This window comes from Neopsephotus bourkii, unplaced genomic scaffold (assembly GCF_033783945.1).
Source record: "Neopsephotus bourkii isolate Nb327-2 ecotype Australia unplaced genomic scaffold, CSIRO-AGI_Nbou_v1 NB_124, whole genome shotgun sequence".
NCBI lineage: Eukaryota > Metazoa > Chordata > Aves > Psittaciformes > Psittacidae > Neopsephotus > Neopsephotus bourkii.
In genome coordinates this window covers 113,318-136,189 of record NW_026900641.1, presented here as the reverse complement: position 1 = coordinate 136,189, position 22,872 = coordinate 113,318, and the positions used below count along the sequence as shown (strand labels likewise).

General features: G+C 46.6%; 1 protein-coding gene across 1 annotated transcript; it reads right to left on the bottom strand.

Annotated features, from left to right (window-relative positions):
• Window positions 1-9: 9 nt before the first annotated feature.
• Window positions 10-1,701, bottom strand: LOC133219201 (uncharacterized). Its single transcript, XM_061366364.1, has 3 exons — window positions 1,492-1,701; window positions 1,269-1,393; window positions 10-298 (listed from the first exon to the last, which is right to left on the bottom strand). Exons 1-3 carry the CDS (start codon window positions 1,699-1,701, stop codon window positions 202-204), a joined length of 432 nt encoding a protein of 143 aa, XP_061222348.1. The 3' UTR covers window positions 10-201.
• Window positions 1,702-22,872: the final 21,171 nt, after the last annotated feature.

Sequence of the window (22,872 nt, the reverse complement as noted above, 5' to 3'; positions counted from 1 at the left end):
GAAGGTAGAAGAATTTTTTGTAGGTATTGCTCCCTCCCAGATAGGCCTGTCAAAGCAACAAAGGCCAGGCAGAGTAGTGCCAGGCAGATTGTCTGTGCTCTTCTCGGAAAGGGTCACAACAGATGCACTAAGAAGCTACTTCAGTGGCAAGATGCCAGAAAGACTTGTCAGGCACACAGTGGAAATTGCCAGTACACCCACTCAAGGGAAATGCACCTGTGTCCTAGGGTGGCTTTGGGTCTTCAGCAGGAAGTCTTGAACACAGTGATCTACAGCACGGGCACGGATGTAATAACCCCTGTGGAACGAAATTCAGCTGTAATCAGGAACGCTGCTTCTCCAGCACTGGCATTCCCCACTTCACAAAACTCTTTTTCTCCCGTCTCTTGGTTTCTACGCACTGAGTTTACATTTATAGCCATGCACTGGGAGATATCTGATGAGTTTGTCCATCTAGAACTTGTTAATAAATACAGATTTCCTGCACTCACTAAGTGCTTTACGCAACAAGACTATGGATAACCGTTATGTGGGTAGCCAATAACAGAGTTCCTGCCCCAAATCAGATGCCATAATATTGAAATTAACTCCTGACCTGATGACCACACTCATCTTCACAGGCCTGCAAGCTCTGCTTCAACACGCCCCAAATGAAGCTCCTTTGGTAACCCACAGTCATTCTGACTGCATTAAGCTATTAGCCTCTTATTATGTAAACTCCACTTCTATATCAGCATAGAACCCTTTAACCACATTAAAATATTAATGCTTGTGTCATGCAAAGCTCCAGAGAAGAGCTACTAGTCAGACATCACCGATTCAAAAGATAATACTGCTGTCCTGAGCCACCAAACACCTTAGTGAAGTTGTAACGCTCTTGAGCAAAAGACTAACATGCTAACATTTGTGGTACATTCATTTTCAAATCATGTCTACAGCACTTTCCAGCAGCAGTAAAGACTGGAATTAGGCACCCGTCCAGTGACTTTTTCCTCCAGACAAAGCTTCCAGTTTCCACTCCTAAGCCGTGTAAAACGCTACCAACAGTCTGCAGAGATTACACCAAAAGATGTGCTCCCCACGCTGCCACTCACTATGCTCGTGTCCCCAAACACACGTCAAAAAGCTGTGCCTTGACCAGAAGTGACACCCCGAGGGCCTGGGGGACCAGCGGACCCCTTCTGCCGCCTGCGAGCCCCACGTGTGCCGGCCATGGCCTCCTGCAAAGGTACCCTGGCCCGGCCGCCAGAGAAGCCCCCGCTGCTCACCGGTGGACAAGCGGGGCTCGCCGCCGCCGCCGCCCCACCAGGAGCCGCAGGAACCGATCCTGGATGTAGCCCCGCGCCGCCGCTGAGCATTTGCTGACGGCGCTGCTGCCCCCGGTGCCCTGGACCTGCCGGGACAAGGACACGGCGCTGGCGTAAGGTCCCGGCACTTCCGACCGACATCGCAGGCCCAGAAGCGCCCGGGCCTGGCGGCGCCAGGCAGCACCGAGGGGACTCCGAGAGCAGGGTGAGAAGGAAGGGCCGCTCCCGCCGGCGCCGCCGAACGCTGCTCACGTCCCAGCTTCCCCCCGACTCCCAAACCGAGCCGAGGCCCCGCCCCCGGGTCGGGGTCCCCGTAGAGACACCCGCCGGGTCCTGGCCGTAGATCACTCACGGCGGCGGCGCCGCGCGGGGCTCCAGGACGCCCCCGGCCCATCCTCCTCCCACTGGGACGCCACGACCGGAAGGCACACGCAGGAAGTGACGCACCACCCCGCACAAACAGTCACAGGCTCGTTAGCGGTGAGGAGCTGCCGGCGGAGCGCGCCCCCTGCCGGGCCCGCCCCCCCCCACGCCCCCCCACCCCACGCCCCGCCCCCCCCCCACGCCCCGCCCGCTGCTACAGTGCCGGGCCCGCCCCCGCCCCCGGGGCGACCCCCTGTGGTCCCACCGTGGCCACCCTGGGGTCCTAGTGCCCGGGATCTGGGCCTGGCCGCCCCACGCTCAGCGCTGCCGCCACGGCATCCGGCGCACCGGTGAGCGCAAACCCGACCCTAACCCGGCAGCGAGGGAAGGCCGAAAGCACGTCGCCATGGCAACGGGCAGCCGTCGCGCTGTGAGCGGAGGCGTCGGGATGAAGCACGGAGCAGGGGCTGAGTGAGGAGCGCCCGGAACGGGGAACGGGGTATCCGGGGCAGGGTGCCCGTGTCCCGTGCGGGGTGCCCGGAGGGTGCAGGGCTCCCAGGGCAGGGTGCCCGTGTCCCTGGCGAGGTGCCCGGTGAGGCGGGATGCCGAGTTCCTCGGCGGGTGCAGGGCTCAGTGGCGGGCGCTGGGCTGAATGTAGCGGAGCCCCCGGTAGTTGTGCCCGTGCCCCGTCCCTGTACTGCAGCTCAGGGTGGCGCTGGTGACAGTGCGTCTGGGACGTGGCAGTGCTGAGGGCAGGCACGGGCACGGGTCCCTGTGGTAAGGGAGGGGAATGTTTCAAATTGTTTGTCTTCAAGATTTGGCCTTGGAGTTGCAGAGGAGCCACAGTAGCCTGAGCTGTGTCAGGTGTCACGAGTACTGTGATCACTGTCCTTCCTATTCCATGTCCACTCCACACATCAGTATTCTGTGCATTAAATAAGTTACAGTCTCAAAATGTCACTTTTGTGGGGAAGGGTCAGTACTGTTACTTCTAACCGGGACCCAGTTAGAAAGCTCGATCCTCAGCCCAGTGCTAGCATTTTATCAACACCCATGTACAGATTCTCCCCTGAGGTGTGTTGTTAGTGTTGCCTTTTAGGTGATTCCTGGTGTAGCTGAAGCAGCTGGTCCTTGCTGCTGCAGTCACAGGGCAGGACACACACAGGAAGCTCCTGTACTTCTATTTGTATTCCAGATGTGTACGCAGTTCTGCAGAGATCAGTCAGGGCTGCCTACTCCTCCAGGTTCCCTTTTGCTAGCTGCTCATCACTTTGTCAATCTTGTCACATCTCTGGGATCTGGAAATGATGTTTTGAGTTAGTTACAAGTTAAGACTTGCAGGGAATGCTAGCCCGTCCTGCTGGCACTTAAGATGCTGCAGGATTTCCGATGGTACTAGTGTCCTGAGCATTATGATGGAACTAAACACATGGCAGCAAGCTGAGGAGCGGCTTCTGAACTCCTCCTCCCATCCCAGAAAGGCTTTCCCAGTCCTACATTTCTATATCGGTAACAATCCGTAAGCTGACATTGAAACATTTACTAGGCATCTTGGTTTTAGCACATGAACACAGACCCAAACAGGAGGGTGCTTCTGGGAGGTTCATTTCCTGTCCTTAGTTCAAGGCACGACATGTGTCCTCCAGGAAGGGAGCCTCTGTATCAGATTCCCTTGGCAAAGCAGGAGAAGGTGCTGTGCAGGTGGTATTTTTGTTTCTATGTCCTTAGTTCGGAAGTGTGTTCTGGAGCCTGATTGCTGTAATTAGATGAAAACCTCCAAATTTCTTGCCACATGTGTAAATGGCCATTTTCTATCCATTTATTCTTGATCCACAGTTAACCTGAAATTGTTTCTTACCTTTCAGGCACTGACTCCAAGCCAAACAAATTTGTCACCTCTTGGGCTGTGTTTTGCCAGACTAAGGCTAGCTAACCAAGTTCTGCTAGTGGGAAGGAGAAAGCTTTTAAGAGGGGATGGATGCTGTGCATGGGGCAATGGCTGTCATAGACCTGGCACTTCCCTCTGGTTTGGACATCTTCACATGGAGGTGGAGATGCCTCTTGCCTAATGTGCATGGGCAACCTTCCCCTGCCTAGTTTCTCCTCCCAGTTCTCTGAGGATTCCCCTGGGGCTCTGCATGACATCCAAAGCTTGTGAGGAATGCACAACTCACCCCAAATAATAGAAAACTCATAGCAGAGCAGCACAGGCATCTGGGGGCCCCATCCTACTCCCACCCTCAACTGGACGGGCACTCTGAGGAGAGGGGAGCCCATAATGAGAAGCATTTGCTGCAGCAGCTATCTATAGGCCTTTGTGTTTGGGAGTGGGCAAGGGACAGGCACGGCCCTGCCTGCCTGACCCCAGAGCTGACGTCAGAGAACCCCAAATGAGTAACAGGGAGTTCTCCAGAGAGCGCAGCAGAGCAAAGCTGCCCAGCACGGAAGGTGGGACGTCAGCATCACTGAACAAAATCACATTAAATGGGAGGTACTGCTCTCACAGGGAGGTATTCTGTATCCATAGTATCCAGATGGCAGTTTCAATTTAGGTGGGCCAGAGAAGTTTGGGTCTTTCTATCGGCTGACTCAGCAACACAAACTCTGTGCTTCTTCCTATAACGAAGCGCTGTTCTGCTTTCTTAACCACTTGGATGCATGCTGAAGGCTATCAGTTGCAGCACAGTCTCTGTATCTCCTTGCAGCTGGGAACAGTTCTAGGAATGATGAAAAGGTTACAGATCTGTGTTGTGCTAAGTACTAGGACTCCACCTTAAAAATACTGCTATCCAAAATATTTGGTTCTAACATTATTGATGCTGTTCTGTTGCTCTCAGTCACTGTGAGAGTCGGGGGCTGGATTCATCTGCTAATCTAGGACAATTTGGTAAGAATTGGATCCAGGAGAACGTGTGGTATGAGTCAGATTTCAATCATTGTAATATAATACCACAGAAAGGCTTCAGTGACAGGGCAGGGCCTTGTCAGGCTGAGGCCAGTGCAGCAAAACACAGAAATAAGCAATGTAACTTGTAAATTTTATATGCATATGGAATTCTTGAGTGTACAACCCAAATACTTCACAAAATACATCTGTGTCATCAAAGAGACTGTGATTAGCAACACAAGATACAATCACAGAATGATAGAACTGTTTAAGTTAGAGGAGACCCTTAGAGATCATCTAGTTCACCCCTCCTGCCACTGGCAGGGACACCTTCCAGTAGATCAACCTGACTTTGAACAATCTGAACACAATCAGAAAAATCAATTTCCAGGTCATGGTTAAGAATGTAAATATCTCCCTGAAAAATCCATCACTGTCAAGGAAGATATTGTGATTTTCTCATTCTTTGGTATCCAGTGGAATCTCTTGTCCTTCAAAAAGAATGATGGAAAGGAAGTTTAGAAAATATCTTTGCATACAAACAGCAGTAACTCTGGAAGTGGCGAGAAGAAACAATCCTGTGTCCTGTCACAGAAGTTAGGAAGTGCAGGAAACAGCTGGGGGGACTTTAAAAAGACAAAAGTGGTTTGTTTTATTTCCTTGTAGAGACTGTAGAGTAGAGAAGGGGGAGCTGAGGTTAGGGCATGGCTGAAATCCTGGCTTGGAGGGAGGATAACATTTGTACTGACATTATAATAGACTTAGATTTGTGAATCAACAAGGAAAGTGAAAAGAACCAGCTGAGGAGATGTGAGAACACAAAATGTTCAGGTGGGGTTTTGTTCTTTTGGTTTTGTTTTGCAGAGATCTTGGACTGAAGGATCTTGGGGAATGTACCAGTGCACTGACATTTATAGGATGAGAATGGCATGGCTTGTGAAATTGTTGAACACTTAAGACAGTGTCAGTCCTGGGCAAATTAGTGGAAGGGCTGAGTGCACAGCATAAGAGGGAGTGAGGATTGCCATTAACTATACACCCAAGATACATTTCTAAGCAAGATAATGATGTCTGTTTGGAATACCAACAAAAACTAGATATGTTGATATCCTAGGAGGTCTGCTTCCCTGTTTTATTCCCAAGTAATATTGTGGTCTTTTAAAATCTCGTTAATAATTCAGAACTTCATTAAATGATGTTATCCATTCCATGTCGAAGGGCAAGAGACTTACCTCAGGCACTTATGATCAGCACTCTCTGAAAAACTGCCAGCTTTCTGAAAAATGTCTTGAAGTCTCCTCCTTGCAGGAGGGATGCTCCTACACTTCCCAAGTGATACTGACCTCTCTGCTTCTGTCTGCATGGTGGGAGGCTCTCTGTCTCCTTTCCCACCACAGAGTTCCTCCGCTGCCTGCTGCTTTCTCCATTCTCAGTAGCACATTCCCAAATGTGTTGGTGTGTTTACATTCAGCGATCCTCTACGTCTTGTGAATGAACATGACTGGGGTAAAGCACCCATGATGCTTCTGAGAGACTGATACAGCACCTGAGGCTGTAGTACACGTGTTCATGCTATTCAAAGACCTTACCATACCATCTCAATTTGCTTTTTCTCTCTGAACAGGTCAAACTCCAGTTTGAGTTATTGTCCAGTGTGGATTTTTTTCAAGGAGGTATGAGCAATGTAGGAGCCTTTAAATTCCATTGAAGGACATTTCTGCCTGTGTTTAAAGGCCTGATGTATGGTAGTGCTGCTTGAATCAGCAGGCTGAAGCATATCAAAGCTCCTTTTTTATTTTAGAAAAAAGACCCTGCCTTGTTTTTCTCCCCACATGCAAACATTATACACTGTCTGTTTCAGAGTTTATTGGTGACTTAAAAGCCTTAAAAAATCTGTCTCTCATATTGTTTCCTCCTCAAATCTCTGTATCAATTCCCTGTCTGTAAAATAGGCAGAAAACAAAATTTCATACCTCCAAGGTGGGAGGTGGGGGGGGGGGAGGCAGGTGGAGGGGGAAGCATGAGGGAAAAAAACAAGGAATTTTGGCTCATCAGAGATAGATAAGGGATTTCTGTAAGGCATTTGTCCATAGCACATGAAGAGCTGATTAAACACTGAGCAGTGATTCTGATAAAGCTTTTGGTTTAAACACCACTGCTGTATTTCACAATGGGTCACTGTCAGCCAGCAGCGTTGTTTCTAGGAGAGACCCACAGAGCAGTTTGTGGTTACAAATTGGTGGCTGGGTCCTATAAAGTAGGAAAGATTTATCAATTACATTAGATGACCAACAGAGTATGAGTTCTCAGTTTGATGAAATAGAATCATACAATCATAGAATAGTTAGGGTTGGAAAGGACCTTAAGATCATCAAGTTCCAATCCCCCTGCCATGGGCAGGGACACCTCACACTAAAACATGCCACCCAAGGCTCTGTCCAACCTGGCCTTGAACACTGCCAGGGATGGAGCATTCACAACTTCCCTGGGCAACCCATTCCAGTGCCTCACCACCCTAACAGTAAAGAACTTCTTCCTTATATCCAGTCTAAACTTCCTGTGTTTAAGTTTTAACCCATTACCCCTTGTCCTATCACTACAAACACTAATGAAGAGTCCCTCCCCAGCATCCTTATAGGCCCCTTTCAGACACTGGAAGGCTGCTCTGAGGTCTCCACGCAGCCTTCTCTTCTCCAGGCTCAACAGCCCCAACTTTCTCAGCCTATCTCCATACAGGAGGTGCTCCAGTTCCCTGATCATTCTCGTGGCCCTCCTCTGGACCTGTTCCAACAGTTCCATGTCCTTTTTATGTTGAGGACACCAGAACTGCACACAATGCTAAAAGTGAGGTCACACGAGAGCAGAGTAGAGGGACAGGATCACCTCCTTCGACCTGCTGGTCACGCTCCTTTGGATGCAGCTCAGGATACGGTTGCTTTCTGGGCTCAAGCGCACGCTGAAGCCGGCTCATGTTCATTTTCTCATCGACCAGCACCCCCAAGTACTTCTCCTCAGGGCTCCTCTGAATCTCTTCTCTGCCCAGCCTGTAGCTGTGCCTGGGATTGCTCTGACCCAGGTGTGGGACCTTGCACTTGGCACGGTCAAACTTCACAAGGTTGGCATCAGCCCACCTCACAAGCGTGTCAAGGTCCCTCTGGATGGCATTCCTTCCCTCCAGCATATCAACTGAACCACACAGCTTGGTGTCATTGGCAAACTTGCTGAGGGTGCACTCAATCCCACTGTCCATGCCACCGACAAAGATGTTGAGCAAGACTGGTCCCAACACCGATCCTAGACCAAATAGCTAGACCAAAAGTTTTTTTGAAGAGTATATAAAAAGGACAGCATCATAGAATGGAATGGAGTGGAATGGAATGGAATTGCATGAATAGTTCAGTTGGAAATTACCTACAATAATCATCTAGTTCAACTGCGAAGGATTGGTATTACATACATATATTTCATTAGTATAATAATTACTGGCATAATGTTAGTTTTCTGGGATCAGCTTTTCAAATCCACTTGGTTTACAAATCAAAAGAAGTTCTGGTTTGAATCTCTTTAGTTTAAAAATGGTCATAAAATTAACCAGGATGGAACTACAAAAGGACTTCTAGAAAATGAAGTCAAATCTGTATTTGGACTGTGAGTAAATTTTGCCAGGGTCCAAGGTATGTGATACCTTCTGTGTTCCTCTGGCAGGTGACATTATTTCTTACCAATTTCCTGATGTTTCAGGGATCACGAGTATTATATTGCCATGTTTGCCAGCAGATATAGTGCTGCTTTCCCCAGATCAGAATTTCTCATCCATATGATACTAAAACCAGAATCGCATTTTCTTCTAGGAGGCTCAGATGAACAGGACTAGCAAAGAAAAAGTCTCTCTCCAGTGTCCCTACCCCCAGTTTTGCAACTTCCCATTCTCTCAGCTTTATCCTGCTATTATCTCTGCTCCCAGGAACACATAACCTAACACAGACATTTAGCTAGACTCCAGGGAGTCTCTGGTCCGTGAATTTGGCCTTGTTTATAGCATCTGAGCCACAATGTCATCACTTTGGGGCCTCACACATAGATGGCAAGCAAGGAAACAATATAAATTATGCTGGCCCCTGCTTTCTTGTGGTATCATCTGTACTTACCAGAAACTTTGTTCTGGGATGGGAATGGAGAGGGAGGCACTTTCTATTCTGAGTGGAGAAAGCAGTACCAAGAAAGGTTTTGATTATCTCTCATCAGTGCAGAGCAGCCAGGCTGGCTGTAGTTGCAGGAGCTGATGAACAGTGCAGTCCCAGCCCAGTCTATTGCAGTGAGAAGAGCTGCAGGAATGGAGCATGTTCTCACCCCATGGGAAAAGGGTCCTTGGAGGATGAGGCCAGATCATAGTAAGATCCATAATGGAGCTCTTCCCACAAGGACTGGACTCCCTCTGCCAGACTTGGAGCAATAGAATAAAGCAAGCACTGCTGAGAAACAGAAGCACAACAGGCTTTTCTTTCTTTTGTTCCGTCTCTCAACTCTGCTTGAGGTGACATTGTGCTGTGGAGAATAGCACTCTGGGCTTGTCCTTCTTACCTGTCCAGAGGACTAAGGTAGAGGTTGGGCCACTGCTGTTGATACCCTAGCAGGGAATGTTGCAAACATGGAAGATGTTCTTCTCTTTGTTTTTATGCCTTGCCTTGCTCTTTTCTACAGGGCAGCATGGTACAGTCCAGCAATTTGGGGTCCTGCTATGAAAACTATCTGCTCAGCTTCCTATCTGCTCTTCATCCCTCAAATGCTTTGAGGGATGGTTGTTTATGTGCCATTCCCATCTTTTTTATTCCTCCTGTCTTGCTGATGCTAGTTCTCCCCTTAACTGTTAGTAGTTCACATTAACTTTGCTAGATCCTTTTTCTGCTTGTTTTTGCTTTACCATTGTAAGTATGAATCTAAATTCTGCATCCCTATTGCAAAAGCTGCTACTTCTTTCCCTCCCCCTTAGTTTGTTTAATATTTCTTTCCATCTTTTTCTGTTTGCCCAGCAGGTCATGTTGCTGATTTTAACATCACCTTGCTTTCTGCTGTTTCTGAAATACCCTCTGTAAAAAAATGCATCTGTCCCTGGCATCCTTGTTGCCTCCCTGTCTGTGTCCTGAGTCCTCCAGAGACTTTGATGCCTTTATTTCACATTTCTCAAAGTCTCAACTCCTGATGGATCATGCTGCTTGAATTGGGTCAGACTGTGGGAAATGCTGCACTGCTGTTTTTCCATTGCTGCCTCTTCCCCTACCCTGCCTCCTTCCCTCTTTCCCTCTACAGAGCAGTGCTGTGTTCAGCTTTTCAGTGTTTCTGTCACCAGTCTCCACCAGCTAACTCTCTTCATGCTCTGTTGTCCTCTACCCTTATTTGTTTTCTGCTTCTCTTCCATTACAAGCTCAACCCTGAAAGTCTTCAGCCCTTACATACTCCTGGGGTCTCTCACCTAAAGGACTGGTATTAATAAACTACTGTAAAGTCTGAATCCTGCCACTTCACTGCCTTTCCTCCCACTCCCATTTTGCCATCTTCCTAGTTTAAAATGGGAAGGTTAAAAGTTTTGTTTACTCCCTTGTCCTCAATTTCAGGTTTCTTTAGCCTGGTTTAGCTCATTCCTCAAACCCTTTCCTTCTCCTGCTTTCAGCTCTTTCTTTGTAAGAGCTCTCTGCTTCCTCCCACAGGAGAGGAACAAGAAATAATCTCTTATTTCTCTGCCTTGCTTTCATTCTTCTCTTTCTTCTCCCCATCACAAATGCAGCAATTTTTTACCTACTTTACCTGTTATTGCAATCTCAGGTGACATGTTCTGAGAATCTCAAGTGAAGCATTTCAAAGAATTTTTATGACTCATCATTTGCTATAGAAGGGAACATGGTATTTTTAAAACAGATAGTGAGTCTGTATCACATTGGGTTCTGGACTTCAGCCTCCAAGGCTACAGGATACAATATGAGTCATAAAACCTGTGATGCACAAAGGCACTCAGACACACAGCAAGTGCTGCAAGATGTGCTAATTTTCTGTAAATGACACTTAAACCTTATATTTTAATAGAATCATAAAACGGTTTGGGTTGGAAAGGACCTTAAGATCATCCAGTCCCACAGGCAGGGACACCCCACATTAGACCATGTCGCCCAAAGCTCTGTCCAGCCTGGGCTTGAACACTGACAGGGATGGGGCAGCCACAGCTTCTCTGGGCACCCTGTGCCAGCACCTCACAGGGAAGAATTTCTTCCTTATATCTAACCTGAACTTTCCCTGTTTCAGTTTGAACCCATCACCTCTTGTCCTATCACTACAGTCCCCAATGAACAGACCCTCTCCAGCATTCTTGTAGGCCCCTTTCAGACACTGGAAGCTGCTCTGAGGTCTCCATGCAGCTTCTTTTCTCCAGGCTCAACAGCCCCAATGTTTTCAACCTGGCTCCATATGGGAGGTGCTCCAGGCCCTGATCATCCCCATGGCCTCCTCTGGACTTGCTCCCACAGCTCCATGTACTTCTTATGTACTTTTTTGTTGAAGAAGTAATGAATCAGTAGTAACCACAAAGTAGAAGACCTGTAGTTGTGGGTAAAGTAGGTTAGGGATAATGTTTCTCAGAATGTTGTTTATTCTGTCATGTGGCTGTGGCAGAGGATGCTAATGCCACTGCACATCTCAAGTGTGTCTTAGGTGGGTGATGTTGGGTATGTTCCCTCTCTAAGCACAGATCTGGACACTGGACTGGATAGAACTGGGAAAGTGTTGGGAAGAGTCATCTTTGCCAGTAATGAAACCGGAAGATACTACTTTATAGTAGAATAGTTCCACTTGGAAGGGACCTTTGCTCTAGTCCAACTGCCTGACTACTTCAGGGCTGACCAAAAGTTAAGGCGTTAAGGCATTAAGGGTATTGTCCTTAATGAAGAGGTACTGAAGATGCCTCTTCAACACTGACTGGCATCAACCACCTCTAGTAAGCCTGTGCCAGTGTCTGACCACCCTTTCTGTGAAAAAATGCTTCCTAATGTCCAGTCTAAACCTCCATCTGAAGCAGTTTTGAGCCATTACCACACATTTTACATTGTTTAACATCTTCGTCGCTGACATGGACAGTGGGATTGAGTGCGCCCTCAGCAAGTTTGCCGATGACACCAAGCTGTGTGGCTTGGTTGATACGCTGGAGGGAAGGAATGCCATCCAGAGGGACCTTGACACGCTTGTGAGGTGGGCTGATGCCAACCTCATGAAGTTTGACCATGCCAAGTGCAAGGTCCTACACCTGGGTCGGAGCAATCCCAGGCACAGCTACAGGTTGGGCAGAGAAGAGATTCAGAGCAGCCCAAGGAGAAGGACTTGGGGGTGCTGGTTGATGAGAAACTGAACATGAGCCGGCTTCAGTGTGCACTTGCAGCCCAGAAAGCAACCGTATCCTGGGCTGCATCAAAAGAAGCGTGACCGGCAGGTCGAAGGAGGTGATCCTGTCCCTCTACTCTGCTCTCGTGAGACCTCACTTGGAGCATTGTGTGCAGTTCTGGTGTCCTCAACATAAAAAGGACATGGAACTGTTGGAACAAGTCCATAGGAGGCCACAAGGATGCTCAGGGGCTGGAGCAGCTCCCATATGAAGACAGGCTGAGAAGGTTGGGGCTGTTGAGCCTGGAGAAGAAAAGGCTGCGTGGAGACCTCAGAGCAGCCTTCCAGTATCTGAACAGGGCCTATAGGGATGCTGGGGAGGGACTCATCATTAGTGTCTGTAGCGATGGGACAAGGGGTAATGGGTTAAAACTTAAACACAGGAAGTTTAGACTGGATATAAGGAAGAAGTTCTTTACTGTTAGGGTGGTGAGGCACTGGAATGGGTTGCCCAGGGAAGTTGTGAATGCTCCACCCCTGGCAGTGTTCAAGACCAGGTTGGACGAGGCCTTGGGTGAGATGGTTTAGAGCGAAGTGTCCCTGCCCATGGCAGGGGGATTGGAACTTGATGATTTTAAGGTCCTTTCCAACCCTAACAATTCTATGATTCTATGTCACAACAGTAAAGACAGAAACAAGGAGTGTTATAAAAGGTTCTCTTGCAATGGGAGGGACTCTGGAGAAGTAGAAGGTGACTTGCTACAGAATTCTATGGTGTAGCTCGAAAGCATTTGAACTGGAAACCCTGCATTACGAGTGGGCATCATTCACTGGCCAGGGAGCATTTTTCTGTCTCTAGCAAATGGTTCTGTGAACTGCTGCAAAGAAACAACTACAGTCCCTGCAGCAGCAGCAGGGTATAGCTGATCATCTCTCAGTGATGATCAGGATATACCCACAGAATTAAAGCTTGCCCTCCTTCTGTGCAGGACGAGCTCAGAGTCTCCAGATCAAGAACAGACACAGTGGATGTTTTACCTTTTTGACTGATGTCCACATTTATGTGGAATGCATTTCACATCCTCTGTATACATGTAGTGACCATTTCTTAAACTTATGACAAAAATGAAAGAACACTTTTTAATGTGAGGAAATTTATGCCCAGGTCCTCAGTAATTTGCCTGTTTCAAAAATTAAGCTAGCATGAAACTGTATTTCACGTTCTCATAAAAGCAAACAGCGAATACTGGTCTGTGTACAAAGCTGCTAGTGGTGTTCTGTGGAAATGTCATGATATGCTTCTTCTGTTTTCATGTTTTTCTAGGTCTGTGCTGTTGAGGAGAGAACACTGGGCTAGATGGATCTTTGGTCTAACGTGAGTTTAACATCTTTGTCAGTGGCATGGCCAGTAGGATTGAGCACCCTGAGCAAGTTTGCTGACAACCCCGAGCTGTGTGGTACAGTTGACACACTGCAGGGAAAGGATGGGATCCAGAGGGATCTTGGCAAGCTGGAGAGGTGGGACCGTGTGAAGCTCAAGTTGTTCAATAAGGCCAATTGCAAGGTCTTGCCTCTGGGTTGGGGCAATCCCAAGCACCAACACAGGCTGTGGGAGAGGGGCTGGAGCAGCCCCAGGGAGAAGAACTTGGGGTGTTGGATGATGAGGAGCTCCTCATGACCTGGCTTCAGGGTGCACTTGAGCCCAGACCCCCCCTCCCTGTGTGCTGGGCTGCACCCCCAGAGCATGAGCAGCAGCTCAGGAAGGGGATTCTCTCCCTCTGCTGTTTTCTGAGGAGGCCACACCTGCAGCCCTGATCCAGCTCTGGGGCAGCAGCACAAGAGGGACACGGAGCTGCTGGAGGGAGGCCAGAGGAGGGCCAGAGTCTGCAGAATTTTTCAGTTAATAGGCAGAAGCTCTTCCCTGTGAGGGTGCTGAGGCGCTGGCACAGGGTGCCCAGAGAAGCTGTGGCTGCCCCATCCCTGGCAGTGCTCAAGGCCAGGTTGGACACAGAGGCTTGGAGCAAGCTGCTCCAGTGGAAGGGGTCTGTGCCCGTGGCAGGGGTTGGAACTGGAGGAGCTGCAAGATCCCTCCAAGCCCAACCCAAGTTTTACTATCTTCATATAACATAAATTCACATAACTGCTCTATGCTGAATTTCTTTTGTTCTTAATTTACTTCAAAGCCAAAAGCATGCCATTTTTATGCTTTTGTGCTGTCAGGGGTTTATTCATTCTTTTTCCTTGGCTTCACTTTTACATAACTTGGTAATTATGTCACTTAGAAATTCTCTATTTCCCCTTCCCAGCTCCCTCCTTTTCTATTTGCAGGATACAGATTTGACTTATGCTGAAAGCAGACACAGTCCCACAGTTAAAGCTTTGGGGATTTTTTTTTGCAGTCCATGTTGTTGTAACACTAAATATTCTTATCCTTGAAAACCTCCAATCCTTGAATTTTGTTGAATTCTGTCTTGCAATTCTAAGATCTGCAGTCTGATTTCATGTGTCTACTCATCATGTAGATATTTTGGATAATGGGATCTCTGTGGGATGATCTATTACAAGTCCCGAGTAGCAACAATATTATGAGTCTACTACGGGTCCCAAGTAGCAACAGACAGATTGTCTGTGATTTCTGAGAGCTCTTCACGCACAAGTAGCAGTGCAACGCAGCACTGCCAGTTGACATTGTTGCAGGGTGAAAATTCAAATGCTGCTTATCTTTAGGGTTTTAGATCAATCCAGATTGTCTGTATCCCCTACTTCATACTGGGGCCGTCAGTTCAGGAAAACCATGTCTATTTTGCTTGGTCGGTTGTCAGGGTCCAGTACTCTGACCAAGTTCTTTTAGATATGCCACACTGTTAAAGGAGGGTTTAAAACTGTTTGCCAACAGATTTACTTACTTGAAGGTATCTGACATTACACAGGGATTTGTTTAGCAGAGTGATACAGCATATACTGATATCACAACTTAAGCATAATACAGCAACATACAGTTGAATCTCAATACGAATATGATTCCCATTACCAATCTCTGTATGCTCACTGTCACGATGATGGGCAGCCACAGTTCAATACTTCTTCGTATTCCAATTAAAACATGATGCATCTATCTAAACTTACGTTAAATATATTAAGATGTCTCAGCGAGAAAATTTGTCAGAAGGAATATTTGAGGGTCAGTGTTGCTTCAGTGTTTTTGGTGATTTAAAAGTAAGTAATTGCTGATAAAGTTGTAGATGATACACTGAAAAAGTAAGAAACAATGAACTAGTAAACTGGACCCTCTCAAACAAGGTTGCTCTTAACAGAGCCAAATGCAAAGATTTCCATGATTATGGGACTGCCCAGACAAAAAAAAAAGAGTAGTGAACTTCACTTTACACTTCAATGTAAACTGAAGCTCAAGATAGCTTTGAATGCATGGAGAGGGAAGAAATGACTGAATCTGACCTGAATGAATGCACCCACGAGTGATGAGGGAGCTGGATGCCAGCACTATGAGGCCACTCTCCATTATCTTTGACAAGTCTTGGTGACTGGGGTGTTCCTGAGAACTGGAAGAAAGCAATTATCACTCCTATCTTCAGGAAAGGCAAAGAAGATCCAGGGAGCTACAGGCTGATCAGCCTCACCTCAGTCTCTGGGAAGCTGATTGAGCAAATCTCCCTGTAAACTATTTCCAAGGAAGCAAGAAGGTGAGCAGGAGCAGCCAGCAAAGATTTCTGAAGATAAAATCATGCTTAACTGACCTGATGTCCTTCTACCATGAGATGACTGGACGTACAAGGGGAGAGCAGTGGTTGTTGTTTGCTTGAACTTTAGGAAGGGTCTAGCTGTCCCTGCTTTGGGCAGGGGAGGTGGATTAGTTGTAAATGTCCCTTACAACTTCAACTAATCTGTGATTCAGTCCTTCTTATGACCATATATACTCTGGTTTGGAGGTACCCAATCCCTGATTGTGAAATAAATCTGAGCAAAACCAAGGACTGTAATGAACTTCCTCATTTTTTCAGCATTATTTTCTTCACTTTTCTGTGTCCTGTTTTTCCTTCATTTATTGTGGAGAACAGTTATATGGACATAAACCATTTCCTACTGTTCCTTAAGGTATCCCAACTCATTGACACTGTCAAATTGAAACGCAAGATTCCATTTAAACATACAAAAAGATTTTCTCCTGTAAGGGAGGTAAAACACTAGATCAGGTTGCGCAGGGATGTTGTGTAGTCTCCTGCCTTATTGATATTTGGAACAAAAATGGACACAGTCCTGAGCAACCTGCTGTAGTTGACACTGGCTTGAGCAGAGGAACTGGACTAGAAGTCCTTCAGGTATTCCTTTCATCTTCACCTATTCTAGAATTCTGTGATTCTACTGTCTTTCCACAGCACAAAACACTGTCATTCCCACCCAACAGTAAGGAGACAGTCATCTAGTACACTGGCATCAGGAAGAATAATCACAGTCATAAAATCATAGAATCATAGAATGGTTTGGCTTAGAGAGGACCTTTAAAAATCATAGAATCATAGAATGGTTAGGGTTGGAAAGGACCTTAAGATCATCAAGTTCCAACCCCCCTGCCATGGGCAGGGACACCTCACTCTAAACCATATCACCCAAGGCCTCGTCCAACCTGGCCTTGAACACCACCAGGGATGGAGCATTCACAACCTCCTTGGGCAACCTATTCCAGTGACTCACCACCCTAACAGGAAAGAATTTCCTCCTTATATCCAATCTGAACTTCCCCTGTTTAAGTTTTAACCCATTACCCCTTGTCCTATCACTACAGTCCCTAATGAGGAGTCCATCCCCAGCATCCCTATATGCCCCCTTAAGATACTGGAAGGCTAGTCCAACCTTCCTTGCCATGGGCAGGGACATCTTTCACTAGATCAGATTGCTCAAAACCCCATCTGACCTGACCTGACCTCAAACACCTCCAGTAACCAGCTGGGTTAAGCACTTCTTAGGACACCTTTAGTAGCACCTGCATGGTATGTTTTTTTCTCTTTCCATTTAAATTGCATGATACTTTCTGTAACTGCAGACTGTACAAGTCACAGCTGTTGCATGGAGGCACAGATGTTAAAGGCAGAGTATCAGCTTCTCCTTTTTTATTTTTTCCACAAGCCCTAGTGTGATTTTTAAATTTAAATTTTCAAAGTTTATGATCCTCTTCTCTAAGATATTCTCTTGATGAACATGAACAGGGAAGGATCCTGCCTATGACTGATGACAAAAGTCTTTGGTAGCCATTAAATTGCCTTTGGGTCATGAAGCAGACAAGGTGCAATTTCCAGTTTACAAAACTGGAAATTAACAGTTATATATGTGTATATATATACATACACAGTTATATATATATATACACACATAACTGCCTTCCTTACAAATTAAACACCTTTCAGAAATTCATTAGGCAGCATTGTAAAACCTCTCTGATGTGCCTTAGGTGAGGAATGCAGTAAAGAAACATGGAAAAAAAGAGGCATGTCTATCATGACAGATAATATACAATAGTAGCAGAAAGCAAAGGCAGGGACTAGGAGAATGAAGAACTGCCACTTTAGGAGAAAATCAGGTTTGAGGTCATCTAAGGAACTTGAAAGTACACAAATCTATGGGACCTGGTGAGGTGCATCCGTGGGTCCTGAAGGAACTGGTGGGTGAAGGTCCTAAGCCACTGTCCATCATATTTGAGAAGTTCCCGCTGACTGGGAAAAGGGAAACATAACTCCCATTCTTAAAAGGGGAAAAATGAAGACCTGGGTAACTGCAGGCTGGTCAGACACACCTCAGTGTCCAGCAAGGTCATGGACCAGATCCTCCTGGAGACTATGCTAAAGCACATGGACGATATGGAGGTGATGAGTGACAGCCAACACAGTGTCACTAAGTGCAAATTGTGCCTGACAAATGTGGTGATCTTACACAACAGGGAAGGCTGCTTCTCTGTGTTCTTTGTCACCAGGGTGCTAGTAGCAGTGGACCCATGTTTTCCTTAGTCTTCCTGTTGCTGCTGATACACCTGCAGAAGCCTCTCTTGTTGCACTTCACAGTTCTTGCCAGATTTAACTCCAGGTGGGCATTGGTTCTCCTGATCCCCTGTCTTCTTGTTTGTATAAGATCATGATATTCCTCCTGGGTTACTTCTCCCTTATTCCTTCTCCCAGAGCCTCACAGTGGCCTGGCTTATTTTTAGATATTTAAGAATCATTAAGTTGACTCATAAATGAAACTCATTTTCTTCATTCTGCAAGGTCAGTTATGTCCCTCAAGGGTTATGTAAAGCAGAATCAACTTGATGGCTAGTTCCAGCCTGTCTCTTCTGTGGAGGAGCTGCATGGCTGGGGTTTAACCTGGAGATCTCTGTAACTTTTTAAAGTGTGTGGTATTCTTAACCCATGGGATGTATTTTGGATTGTGAATTGGATTAGAGCAGTTGATGTTACCTAATGGTAACGTCTGTGTTAAATTACATACATTATAGCATCTTAAACTGAAAGTTAATGGCTGGGGGGGAGGTTAATAGCCTATACACTGTAAGTTTAGCATACAAACTGGTCTGTGTCTGGGCTCACAAGCAATGCTGCAGGTAACTACTACCCACGGATTAAGATTGTGTAACCCATACATGTCCACTAGATGGAGATGTATCACACCGGTTCCTCCTCCCTCCTGTCGGTGGGCTAGCAGGGTGCGTTGTTGTTGTCACCCTTTCTACTTTAAGAACCGCAGCTTCCCGTGCCTATTTGTGGCAGGTATATTTAGCACAGTTCAGATCCTATATATGCCTGCAGCATATTTAGAACGGGCTGTTTGGTCAGTGCACTGTTGCCAGTTTGCTTGCTGGCATGTGCAGGAGTAGAGTGAATTGGTAGGCTATCTTGTTGCCTCCCAGTGTCCATCGTCTGGGGACGATAAACTTCATTTGTCTAAGGCAAAAAGAAGGCCAGACCTTCTGCATTTGTGTTTTTCTTGTAGGAATCATCAGATGTTACCCCACATCCTGCCCCTCTGTGGCAGCCTGACCCCATGCTCCAGAGGTAAGCATTCAGGTATAGGTGGAGGATTGCTGGACAGTCCCATTCCCCTGCAGACTCCTCCCAGCTCCCTGCTGCTGGGCACAAGAGTCCAGTGGAGTAGATAGCCTGTGGGTGAGACTCGACGCTGCTGATCTCAGAGCCTTTCCTTCCTGAAAAACATTTTCCATTCTGAAATAATCACCTCACTATATATAGAAAGTTCCTCCAGAGCAAACCCCATGTTCTTTGGGAAGGGATATTCCTCAAATTGTTTTCTTCCTTTTAAAAGCTCCAACAGGCCCTCTGCCATCAGGCTTGTGTATGTTTGTGAATTCTGCTGATCAAAAGCATGTGTTCACCTCACATGAAAATAATCTGGATTCCCGATGCAGCTTCTGTGCTCCCCACCCCCACTCCATGGGTCCTGAGACTGTCTGTAATCACAATCCACAGGATTTCGGAAACCACCTCCCCATCTCACTTCCTCCCAGCTGATTTTCAGGGGAATAGAAGGAGACTTGTTTGCTAGCAGGGGGGAAGTCCAGGCCTTGGTGAGCAGCTTTCTAAGAGGCACCTATGAGAATGGTGCGCTTCAGCCAGCGTTATGTTTGCAGAGGCTGCTGCCAAATGAGGTCACCCTGGTGCAGAAACGTGGACGAAGAGCTTCCAGAAGAGGAGGATGGAAGAAGCCAGGACAGGAAGTAGAGCAGTCAGTAGCATAGGGCTCAGCTCAGTCAACTCCCAGCTCTGGAAATGCTGATTTCAGTTTTGTCTTGGCTCACAGACTAAAATGTATTAAATGGTTTCATTGTCATCTTCCGACTTCTCATCATAAAAATCATTCTTTGGTTTGACACAGTTTAGTTGTCTCTCTGGAAGGTGTCTGCTGGGGCAGGCAGCATACACAGGGCAGTTCAGCCACTAGGTCTGGGTGCCTTTTGGGGATCACAAAGCTCAGAGAACCTCAAGGAGAGACTCCTTTTCAAACCCTGTAACATCTGCTGAGCGAGCACATGTCTTGAGAAAGACAGAACACCAGGATACCAGCTCGGCGTGTGTCTTGCCAGGGACATCAAGGATCATCTGGTCCAACCTCTCTTGGTAAAGAGACAACTCAGCCCAGTACCCTGTTCAGCCAAAGATGGACAACCTCTTATGCCTTTTTCTTAGTTATTCTAGTGATTAATTCCTCCTTCAGTTGAACTGTTGCTCTTTACTTTTAGTTTGTATAATGGCCATCCTACGCCAATGCTCCTGTTTGTTTGCTAGATTGAAACATTACACACAATGAAAAAAAAATCATTATTTCTTACAGACCCTTAGAAATCACTTGTGTTTTTAATTTTTCCGAAGTTCTCCATGTGGAAACTTGTTCTACCGATGTTGACTCCTTATGACTCTGACTGCTTCGAGTTTTCTACAGTCTTTATCAATATTGAACATTAACTTAGCATCACTAAAGCTGCAGTAATATAATTTCCCTATCGTTCTGTGTGTTTCTCTTTGGTCAGTCCATACTTCCTTACAGATTATTAGTCAAGACACTGAACAAACATTGATGATAGAAATATTAAAATTATTATTATTCCTTGTAGGAAGATTATCCACTTGGTAGGAATAATAAGATGTACAGATAGAGACTGAGAAACAAACATCTATACAGTAGTTCTCAGTGTTTACTTTATAGTTACGCACAGGTTGAGTATGAATCAGCTATGGGCATGTTGTTGCAAAACCAATGTAACATCATATGAGGTGGTATAAACAGGAATATGACTGGCAGGATGCATGAAGTAACATTTCTGGCTCTGCTTTGCTGTGATAAGGCCCTCAGCTGCAGTACTGTGACCAGTCTTAGGGCCCTTCAGAGAATGTAGACAAATCTGAGAAAGTCCAGAAAAGATGGCTGGAGGTTGAAAAAATACAGGATGTGAAGATTAAATTCTCTGGGGCAGTTTAACTTGAAGGAAAGTGAGAAGATATGAGAACCACCTTGATTTGTAAAAGGCAGTTGCAAGGAGAACAATCTATTTCCAGTGTTCATGATGCTGGATAGTACAAGATAGAATGTACAAGATAGTACAAGGAAGAATGGGTTTAAATAATAGCAAAGAAAAATTAGTACTGAATCAATGGACTGGCAGGTTTATGAAGTCTTCATTACAGGAAGGTGCACATCTCCTGAGCATGACAGGGGCTCCTGTGTTCAGTGGAACCCTCTGTGAGGGATGGGAATAAAGCAGCTGACAGCCCTGGGTTGGTTTTTCCTACTGTTTAAAATCTGCCTCTGCTCTGCTGTTTAGGAAGTACCTGCAAAGAATATAGCTGCTGTCCCACTTGTAGCCTTACCCTTCCATGTTCCTTGTTGTATCTACCTGCTTGTCTTCACTTTTGATTGTTTTCTCTTCTGGGCATGAATTGTTTTATTGCTGCACTTGAAGTCTTAACCTTTAGCTGCTGCTATAACTTACAATAATACCAAATGAGCTTTTTGAGAAGTCCCATGCTGAGCTACCAAGAGAGCTGCTGGTTGCGAATGCAAGGAACTAGCAAAACTAAGAACAAGTCCAGGCCTGGGACAGGTGAAATGATGAGCAGTGGAACTCCCAGCCTGCAAGATGGATGGTGTAATGTAAATAACATAATGTAAGTTCAAGACAAGGAGGCAGCAAGGAGCAACATTTTAAGCCCAACTGTTTCACAGGTTTTGCTGTGCTAGAGAATTCCTCTAAAAAAAAGAGGCAGGTGGAGAATTGAGTGTTCAGGGCATTTAGGACTGTACAAAAAAAGAGCCATGGAAAATAGGCTGTGGGGAGTCCTTACCAGGCTACCATGAGAAAGATGGGTAGCAAGGGGAGGTGATGGCTCAGCAGCCTTCCTTCAAGCATAACGTAGTGTGATGTTAAGACCACTGCTCAGTTCAGATGCTTTCAACACTCCTGAGCTTCAGCACATTTCCAAGGTAAAGAGAAGGCAAAAAGTCAACCTGCTGTACCCTAACTGCCCACCACATGCAGCACAGGGAGAGGACCTGGCATTCAGGGCTCCAGGCTGCTCATGAACAAACCCTGTAACACAGAAACGTGCCTGTTGCAGGATCTTTATGTGACAGGAGCCTTGTGTCCATCCTGACAAGCAGGAGATGCAGAGCTCTTCCACTGTAAGGTTCAAATCTAAGTCAGGTTGCCTTCAGCAGCATTTCCTTTAACCAGACTTTGAGGACAGAGCTGCAAAGCCGAGGGATCAACCCCATTTCCCAGGTGAAATCTTTTTGCAATTCCTTTGTATTTCACGGCTTTCAAGGGCATTCCAAATGGCAGAGACAAACTTGGGATCTCACCCAAAAGCCCTTACTCCTGTCTCAGGGAGAGCTGTGCTTCCTTCTCCCGCTCCCAGCCATGGATGTTCCTAGCAGGTGCCTGCCTTCCTTTATTTTTAACCTCCATTCTGAATGCAGGAAGCCTTTGCTTGCTGTGAACGTCCGGGAATCAGAGCCTAAGCACATCCCAGAAGGATTTCCTGTTTGGGACTTTTGAGCTAGGCTTCAGCCTGCAAGCCTCTGAGCAACTTAGTGCTGCCAGGCTCCCTGCTAGTTGCTCCTGTTGGGTTCAGGAGCAGCCTGCTGTCTAGCAGGAAGGTGCTAAACTGACAGACCACTTCCCACCTGCTATGGATGAGGGTGAGAACATGGAGAGTCCAGGCAGGGTGGGGATGTGCTTGATTCCAGGATCAGGGTCAGGGTGGCAGAAGAGCAATACGAGAGAGAACACAACATCCCATTACAGTGCAGCTTTTGCCTGTAGCTCTAGGACAACACAAAGTACGCAGAGCGTGTTTTCTCTGCTGCCTCCCAGCCATGCTCTGGTCACTACTGACTCCGTCTGCTCGGTTTCACTGGCTCCTACATTATTGCTGT

Excerpts from the sequence above, each read along its gene's own strand:
- LOC133219201 (XM_061366364.1), bottom strand. The coding sequence starts at position 1,701 with ATGGGCCGGGGGCGTCCTGGAGCCCCGCGCGGCGCCGCCGCCGTGAGT. Across the intron at positions 1,394-1,491 it reads CTGCTCTCGGAGTCCCCTCG|GTCCAGGGCACCGGGGGCAG; the intron begins GTGCTGCCTGGC and ends TTGTCCCGGCAG. Across the intron at positions 299-1,268 it reads CGAGCCCCGCTTGTCCACCG|GGGTTATTACATCCGTGCCC; the intron begins GTGAGCAGCGGG and ends TTCGTTCCACAG.